This window comes from Centruroides sculpturatus, unplaced genomic scaffold (genome assembly GCF_000671375.1).
Source record: "Centruroides sculpturatus isolate CEXI.00-Female unplaced genomic scaffold, Cexi_2.0 scaffold591, whole genome shotgun sequence".
Lineage (NCBI taxonomy): Eukaryota > Metazoa > Arthropoda > Arachnida > Scorpiones > Buthidae > Centruroides > Centruroides sculpturatus.
The window spans coordinates 416128-426558 of NW_019384920.1; the positions used below are offsets into that span (position 1 = coordinate 416128).

The 10431-nt window shown below is 30.7% G+C and overlaps 1 protein-coding gene across 1 annotated transcript in view; it reads right to left on the bottom strand.

Annotated features, from left to right (window-relative positions):
- Positions 1-920: 920 nt before the first annotated feature.
- Positions 921-10431, bottom strand: part of LOC111631849 (DDB1- and CUL4-associated factor 8-like) — a 47594-nt gene continuing 38083 nt past the window's right edge. The window contains exons 6-11 of the mRNA XM_023376180.1: positions 6471-6528; positions 5925-6032; positions 5451-5581; positions 4842-4961; positions 3105-3224; positions 921-1763 (exon numbers count right to left, since the gene is read on the bottom strand). Coding sequence (XP_023231948.1) covers positions 1659-1763; positions 3105-3224; positions 4842-4961; positions 5451-5581; positions 5925-6032; positions 6471-6528 — 642 coding nt within the window. The 3' untranslated portion in view covers positions 921-1658. The remainder of the gene's footprint in view (positions 1764-3104; positions 3225-4841; positions 4962-5450; positions 5582-5924; positions 6033-6470; positions 6529-10431) is intronic.

A 10431-nucleotide genomic window follows, 5' to 3' on the forward strand; every position in this document is an offset into this window, starting at 1 on the left:
AATAAAAATTTGTTATGCCAGTTTGCACTGTTTTGATCTTGTCATTAGAACATTTTATATCCTATAAATTTAAAAGGATTGAATTCTTTGTTTTTCTTCTGTTAAGTTATCAAAATTCAAAGATATTTTGGTTGAATGTTACGAATGGCAAATTTACTAAGATGTAAGCTTAATCGAAGACACATACTAGGCAGTCAGTTCTAGATATGCAATACATTCGCATATATATATATGATATACATAAACTGCATTAATCGAACATTATACCAGAGATTTCATGTTCTTTCCGACAACACAGATAATAAAATTGTATTATCAAAACACATGCTATCAGTTTTATGCTAATTTCCATAAAAATCATCATCTATCATTCAAACAGATAAAAAAGGTACAGTTACGTAATTTTTTGTATTGTTTGTATAAATACATCCACAGTTTACATTCAGTATCTTTCTCGTTCACTTTGTTTCCTTGGTAAAAATAGGATTGTCAACTTGAATCCAATCTGTCATATAAATTATATCCGTACACATTCCCGGCATCACAGTTTTGTTGAAAAATTTGTTAAATGTGATAGAATATATTTTTAAATCTTGGAAAACATAATACAGATTTAATGTATAAACAAACTTATTTGGATAACCTAAATTTGAAAACATTTAGACAAATCCTTTATGTTAACATTCCTCTTTGTATTTGTCAATGTTGGATCAAATCAAATGTACAGTAGAGCATCGATTATCCAAATCAATTGGGGACTGGGGTTGTTCAGAAAATCGATTTTTCGAATAACCGATTATGTACAAAAAAATCTATTAACCTATCCCATGTTAAAATTCATTCAAATTCTGGCAAGTCCTTAAGTACCCTCATGGTTGCACCAGTGCTGCCAGCTAAAACACACACACCAACAAAAATAATATTGGAGTAGCCAAGACATAGCCAAAGATTGCAGCACCACAGCACTAGCAGAAATTTAAATTTGCTGACTGGAAAGCTTTCAGTTGATTGACATTCAGATAATCAATGTTCTACTGTATTTGGCTTGAAAACCTTCTTTAACGTGTAAAATTATGTCTTGAACATAGTGATGTTACACTGTGTTGAAGATGATTGATAAGAAACTACCCTTAGAGAAATTCATTAGTTTGCAATTTAAACTGCTTTTTGAGAGAACGTTCTCTACCAAAAGACAATTCCGAAACCAATTTAAGGGTAACTCAACTATCCATTTACATAATGCTACAAAATTTTACAAATTAAAATATTCCTATATTCTTTATATATATATACAGATATTAATAAATGAGCAAATTTCAGTAATTCAAAACTATATTTGGGCAGATACTTTGTGGAAAAAATTTAGCAATTTGTATAAATTTAAAATGAAAACTGTATTCTTCTATAAATTGTAACTTTGTTAGAAATATAAATTCCTTTAAAACATAAATCACAGATAAATAAATAAACATTAATAATATATTATTAAGTATAAACAAACCCAATGTGTAATAAATGGGAGAAAAACAGAGTTCTTATCTAAAAGTCTAATACGTGCTGTTTTTGTCGGACTAGTTTGACCCAGTCTATATTACATTAATGACCGAAGGCACCACAACTGATATTTGGCAAACTTGTCTCTAGTTTAGGTATGTGTTTCAAGACTGCGAGCACTGGATAGCATTTGAATTGTCTGCGTCTTCGTCTTCTGTGTCACTGCTCTCCGAACTGCTCTCACCTCGTTCCTGGCCTTCCATCTGAGCCTAAAGTGGCAACATGCATTAAGTAATGTTGGCAAAACATTATTTAATATAATGAAATGATAACTAAATGAATTGTAATTTTAAATGTATTTCAATTTTTTAAAACATTGAAGCCTAAATAATTCTAATGATATTATCAGCAATAATTCTTTGTTGGTACCTCACCTGATATTTCATAAACATGTACAGGAGTAACGTAGTTCTTATAACAACTTTAAAAAATTTAATTAATGTAATTTGTTATTATCATTTGAAAGTACACAGTTTAACCTATTTTTCTATATAGTTGTCATTAATTTCTAAACACTTTTTCCAGTGGGAGACAAAAGTAAAAATTCTTCACTTAATGATTTGAACAAGTTCAAGACTCTGTCTTTAACTTCATCACCATTGTCACATGACAACTGTAAGCTAACAAGATGTTTCTTCGGAGGTTCAAAAAGGTAAAAATCAGATGATGATTAAGTCTGGACTATGCATAGAATTGTCCATTACTTCACACCCATACATTTTTAGCCAGTCTGAAGTCTGATGTGTTTTGTGGGGAGTTGCATTAATATGTAGCAGGCAAGAAATTTCACACAAATGAAGAGGTCATTTGCAGAACTAGATAAATTGGCTTTTTCTGCTGGAGTGAAGACATTGGAACAATGCTGGAATAAGTGTGTTATTCTCAGAGAAGATTATATTGAAAAATAAAAAATAATCCAACCAGATTTTGTGTTTTATTATAAGCGATTCTGAGAACTTTCTGAACTTTCCACATATACTGCAGGAAAACAATCTAGTTTTCACTAAGTAAATTCAGTATTATTATTATTAAAATATTTTCAAAACAACAATTGTCTAATTTTTTCTAAAAAATTTTTTAAAATAACTAGTTCTTCAATTTTAAGAATTTTATATGGATCACACAGTTTCAAACAGATAAACAGAATCTCCCCTAACTATGTGCACTGCTTTCATTATTATTATTATTAATTTAAGTGACAAAAATTAGCATGATTGATTTTCAGATGTTTTTCATTTTCTGAGTGTTTAGAGAAATCTTTTGGACAAATAATCTTAACATAATTTTTTTCTAAAATAAATTGTATCAATACATATTTTAAATATGTTTAAAAAATTTTATGTATCATATTATGATTAATTATGTAATAAATGTGTTCCAATTAATTTTATATAAAGAAATGATTCTAATGCAAGAAGTAATGAATATGTCTAATATAATTCATAAAAAGTTCATTTAGAGAGTCAAAATGTAATTTGTTACTGACACTAAAATTAACCATAATTGTTTAGAAAAAACAATAATTTTTTTAAAATGTAAAAATATCTTACTCTTCTTCTAGCTGATCTTTGCAGATGCTTTAAAAGAAACCAAAGCATTTGTCCATCAATAGTATCTGGTTCATCGTGTTTCCTGTCTTCTTCTCTTTCTTTTACATTATTACAAGTTCTCTGCAATAAATAGTAGTAGTAGTAGTAGTAATAATAATAATAATAATAATGAACTGTCCTTGAAAATGTACACAATAATCAAGTATGCATAAATCTTATAGATTGAAGGAAAAAACAAAAAAGTTAAAACTCCAGACAAATTCTTTTTAAAAAAAACTTTAAATTTTGATTTAAAGTTTTATTATTTCTATTACATGATTTATACTGTTGTTATTAACAAGTAACAAATTTAATTTCATTTTATTTTAAAAATCTGCAATTTCCACATTTTATAATAGAAAACAATTTTATCTATACAAATTCATATTCCTTACTCAGAGGCAGACATCTTTCTGAAAATAAAAATAACTGAACTGTATGTGACAATTTGGATTCAGAAAAAGCAATCAGTTTTTACTGTATATCAATGATTTTAATATTTTAATGAATAACTCTGATTTAATAAAAGCAATAGACTGATGAAATATCATGATCATTTACAATGAAAATAAAGTTAGAATATAGCAGTAACATAAAATAACAAACAACTGGAAAATAAATTGCACAATAACAACAACACAGGGCATCACATACATGAAACCCAAAAACATTACCAGAAACACTAAACAATACAGATCAATCATATGCCTTCCTACATTCTACAAAATACTCATGTCATGTATCACAACAAAATATATCATTACATAGAACAACACAACATTCTCACAGAGCAACAAAAAGACTCATAGAAAACCACATTGGATGCAAAGAACAGTTACTCATAGATTCAAACATTCTACAACAAGCACTCAAACAACACAGAAGTCTACATACATACCTAGATTACAGGAAGGCATTTGACTGCATCCAACATCCATTACATTTTCAGAAAATACAATGAAACACTGGAGAACAGACCTACCCTCAGACTTCACAACACATACATTAAAACAATTTTCTGGACATTTTCTGCGAGGCTTAGTCCAATTTGGTTTTGTTGGGGCAAAAATAAAAAAACAGCATGGTACATGCCTAATGGAAAAGGGGCACAAAAAGCAAAAACACAAGAACAAAGCAATTGATACAGAACAAATGCAAGAATTGCCTGTCTGTGACTGGCAAGTATAAGGATTGCCTTCTTGTGTGGCCTGCAACTGTTTTCTTCTGATGACACACACATTTTTTTTTCTCACTTTCATACACACATCCATACATATTTCAGCACTCAGGTTAGATAGAGAAAAAGATAATTTATATGTACTAATACTAATTTTAAAATTTTTAATTACAAAATGCTCTATCTTAATTTTATCACAATACGACAAAGTTGCATGGTGTCCTAGTATATTGTATCAAATAATAATAATAATTCAAATTAAATAATTTAAACCACAAAAAAACGGCATTATTTATTTGAAGTAATCTTCTGTTAACAAGAAAAATCTATAATTGAAATTCTGTGCTGAAGCAAATACTTTTATATTCAATCACTCACTGAAAGCTTTTACTCTGATTTAATGATGTCTAAAAATTCTATAAAGAAAAAACTTGAAATATTGCATATATTGTTACAAAATTCATAAATATAAGATCTTAAGAATCAACAATGTTTTAGCATATCAATAAATAAAAACTTACAGCTCTAATACTTGAAAGATCAGGTGAATGTTCACACGATGGCACCCAAATTTTTATATCGTCATCTAATCCACTAGTAGCAAGAAACGGACTTGTAGGATGAGGTTCTAAACAATTAACCTAAAATAATATTTTCTATTATACAAGATTTAATTATAATAATTACATTTATTAAAACACTTAACTGTCCTGTGGTATTAATTAAAAACACTCAAACAATGAAAGTTGTAAAATTGTATTTTTATAATTAATCATGAGACTTTTGATAATATTTACAGTATTGTATTCAGGCAATTAAAACAAAAATAAAATAAGAACATTACAATGTAAATATAAAAGATGTTGAATAATTTGAAAATTTAATGTAGACATTGTAAAAAAAAAATCATTTCTTTATGAATTATACAGTAAACAAGCCCAATTTACTTAAGCAATTTAATAGAAGTGTTCTAATATTCAGTTAGGTACTTAATTAATACTTTAGTGTGTGTCAATACTATTTTAACAATTACATTTAAATATAGTATTGCTGTTTAAAACAACAGTATATTTCTATAAAGCATTTAAACATTAATTTATCTTAATAAAAAAACATAAATATCAACTTACAACCCCTCCTTCATCACCATATGTACAATGTACTATATGCTCACTATCGTGTTCCCAGAAAAAAATATATCCACAGTCACTTCCACTTATTATATATTCGCTCTTCGATCCAAAATAGTTGACACCTTTAACTAAATTGAAATAAAATTCCAAGTTTTAAAAATTATATAAAAGAAGATTTAAATCATTTATTTCATTAAATACACTACTTATTCTTTATTTTTTAAATCTTGTGGTACGATCATAAAATTAATATAATTTCATATAGTAATAGGAGTTATAAATAACATATATTTATAATTTAAATAGTGATTTATTCATTCATTAATATTCTTGTTTCAAATTATTATTTATCCTTGTTCTTAACTTTATTTAGAATGCCATTCTTAAACTTGAAAGTAAGAATCTTAATTACTCAAATTAAATTGTAAAATTAGAAATTAAATATGTCAAAATTTTGAAATTTTTTCTTACTTGTTTGATTATTTCTATGACCACGATATCTATGAGTATATTCAGCACCATCAGAATGCTGACTGTTGAAAGTATATATGTCTTCATCATTATAAGATGCTAATATTTCTAAAGAAATATAAACAAATTATTATTAACTAAAGCAAGGTGTGTCCCATAATTATAAAGTCAATCGTTTTAACTAGAAAAATACAGTATTAAAATCATATATTTGATCAATAAAACGAATTTACACTTCAGATTTCTTTATGAATTACTTTAAATTTGGAAAAAGTATCCTTTTTTATATTAAAAGATACTTTTTCCAAATTTAAAATAATTAATTAATAAATTTTATTAATTCCTTATTTTTTTACCTTTCTTTTATATAGCATTTAACAATTTTCATGAATTTCTGGTTATTACATTTTTGTTTATTACACACTAATATAAAAAATTTAAAGATAAATTAATTTATAAGTTTAAATATTTATAATTCTCACAACAAATGTGGAATGGAAGTTTTAAATATATTAAATTTAACAAAGCTGGATGTATCATATTTACCTGTTCCATTATAATTATAAACTAAGCAAGTCACATTGGCTCGAATATCACTATTCACCTTAAAAATAAAACGTTTTATTATAAAACTTTTAATCATCATTATCAGTTTTAATGATCTAAATGATTTTATTATAAAACTTTTACGCCATATCTTTGTCAATCATTTTAATTTTTATTAAAAGTATATTTTTATAATTATTTCAACAATAAAACACGCAGATTGATATTTTTCTCATCAAAAACTTTCAAACATCTATTTCTTTATGTCAAGAATAACGTCTTCATGAAGTTCTGAATGGAATACAAAATATTTTTAATTACATTTTCTCTTAAACAACTTAGCATTAAGCTATGGATTCGTTATTCATGTATTGCTAATTTAAATAAATATATATTTAAAGAGTAATAATAATAATAATAATAATAATAATAACTCTCCCGTGGTCACCACCTGGTCGTGGTGGGAGAGCCCAGTAATTTTACTGAACCATAGGGCAATGCAGGCTGGAGCACAAGCTCCTGTTAGGGACACCCATGCCAGTAAGGTCTATGGGGAGAAATGAAGCTAAGAGTGACCACACACCCACATTCTGTGGAGATAATCATTATGGTAGTAACCAGATCTAAGTATGATACCGGCTCGGACGTCGCCCGGGTTAACAAGGTCCGCGTTCGTGGGTTAGGCAGAGGCTCACGTTCGAAAAATAGGCTCCAGTCTCCCTTGGTTACCGGTGGCGAAAGCAGCGCCGGCCCAAGCATGGCTACTGCAATGCCCTCAACAGATGTGAGGAATCAACCTAGCCTTGGTGTTTCTGTGGCAATGCATCCACAGACCACAAAGGCTGGAAAACCACGCCAACGGATGAAATGGACAACAGAAATGAACGAGTTTATCATCCGCACTTACTACACCATCACAAGACTCGAAACAAACATGACAGCATACAGACAACAACTACACCACATATTCACACAACAATATCCTCACCTCACTGTCACCGAACAAAGGGTTGTTGATCAAAAACGAACAATTATACACAACAACCTTATCCCACAAACAACACTTGAACTTATCAAACAACAGGTTGCTGATCAAATACATCAACAGACAGAAACATTTAACATTAATGAAGATCACGTAACCTGTCAGGATAATCCAGCAACAAGCACTGATTACAGCACACACACAACAAGTACCACTAATGATACTGCAGGCACTTCCCCATCCATCACTGATAACGTAGACATAGAATTAGTTAATACGCTCTCACTTATATTTCAGGAAACACTCATTAAATATACTGGTACAGATCCCACACAAAGACCACGAATACCAAAAATCAACACGTCAAAGGCAGTAGGAAAAACACTAGATTATGTAAACACTCACTTACTACCAAACTACATTCATTCAATTTCTACACTCTCAGACATTCATACATTAGTTTATGCTGGGGCAGTCACAGTAGTAACACACCATGGACTGAAAATACACTCACAGACAGACACACACAAAACACAATTCTATCATAAGCCTGCCTGGCAGAGAAGAATAGAAACACAAATAAATGACATTAGACAGCAATTAGGCAGGCTGACACAATACACTAAAAACAACATAACACCCAAATTAAAGAAACAACTCAAAAACATTTTCAAGAAAATCAAAACACACACAAAACACGAACATCACAACACACACATTACAGAATACATCGATACACTAAAACAAAAACTCGCAGCCAAAGCACGTAGACTCAAACGATACAAAACATGTACACTACGAAAACAACAAAATAAATTATTCACAAACAATGAAAAACTTTTCTACAGACAAATCAGTACCAAAACAAACACTGATACACAGCACAGTGGCACACCAACAGAAGAAGAACTCACAACTTATTGGTCTTCTCTTTGGTCCAATGCTGTTACACACAATGCTGATGCAGGCTGGATCAAGGAGGAGAACAGAAACTTGCATAACATACCAAGTATGCCCTGTGCTGAAATAAACATACACGACATTCGCTACGCTGTTAACAGAACACACAACTGGAAGACACCTGGTGTAGACAACATTCACAATTTCTGGTACAAAAAGTTTACATCACTGCACCAGGAACTAGCTAAACATCTAACACACATCATCATCAATCCACAAGACATGCCAAAATTTCTTACTCAGGGCATCACCTACATGAAACCTAAAAACAACAACACCACAGACCCCACACAATACAGACCAATTACATGTCTTCCAACACTCTACAAATTATTGACATCCTGTATCACAAACAAAATATACAAACATGTTGAAGAACACGACATTCTTACAGAACAACAAAAAGGTTGCCGTAGAAATCACAGGGGATGCAAAGAACAGTTACTCATAGATTCAGTCATTCTACGGCAAGCACACAAACAACACAGAAACATACACATGGCATATATAGACTACAGAAAAGCATTCGACAGTGTTCCACACAGTTGGCTGCTACATATTCTACACATGTACAAAATACATCCATCACTCATTGCATTCTTCGAAAACACTATGCAGCACTGGAGAACAACACTACATCTCAGGGTTAGTAACACTTCCATACAAACAAACGAAATATTCATTAGGCGAGGAATTTTTCAAGGAGATTCCTTGAGTCCTCTCTGGTTCTGCCTAGCCCTGAATCCATTATCCAACATGTTAAACAACACGCAATATGGCTACAATATCAGACATGAAAAAACAACACAGTTTACACTGTCACATCTCATGTACATGGACGACATAAAACTTTATGCATCCACACAGAAACAACTTCATCAACTCTTACAAATCACACATTCATACACCAAGGACATACAAATGGAGTTTGGCTTAGACAAATGCAAAAAACTACACATAGAAAAAGGAATCCTGAAGAAAGAAGATTTTGCACTTGGAAATGGAGACGTTATTGAATCCATGGAAGAGGGCGATTTCTACAAGTACTTAGGATTCTAACAGGCCAAACTAACAGAACATACACAAATAAAGCAACGATTAATTAAAGAATACCAAAGTAGGTTAAATGCTATTCTGAAAACACAGCTAAATGCAAAACACACAGTTAAAGCAATAAACACATATGTCATCCCAGTACTCACATACTCTTTTGGAGTTATATATTTGACTCTTACAGATCTTGAGCAACTCCAAAGGAAAACAAGAACAACACTACTAAGCATAAACATCATCATCCTAAATCCTCAACAGAAAGATTAACCCTTCCACGTAAAGATGGTGGACTTCACTACAAACAAATACAGCCATTGTGAGAGTTTTTCTACAAGAAACGAGAAACATCACAGTTACATAAAGCAGTAACTCTAGCAGACAAACTCTAGCAGTAACAGCATATAAAAAGCATAGACACCATCAAGCAATCGTCGGCTCGAAAGGCACTCCATGGCAGGCATCCTTATGAACTGGCCCAGGATTTTGTTGACAAAACTGCGTCAAACAGCTGGTTAGATCACAAATATAATACACCAAGAGCTTGCAAAGAAACACAAATTGGTAGACATTCACAAACCATACTACAAGTATATACCACAGACAGTGTTGGAAAACAACACACACAAAATGTACTATGACAGAGCCATAATTACAGATAAAACAATTTACCACAACAGACCAGACATCACACTCATTGACAAACACAATAAAATCACATACATTATAGACATAGCCATTCCAAACACTCAGAATATACAAAACACATGCACTGAAAAAATTAGCAAGTACACAGAAGTCGCTCAGGAAATAAGGCATCTGTGGAGGATGGATAGTGTGCTTATTGTACCTGTTGTTCTCTCCTGTACAGGTGTGATACCACACACACTACATTAAAAAACACAAAAAGCCTGGGAACATTACAATTGAATAGAAATACATACATCACACTACAGAATGAATACA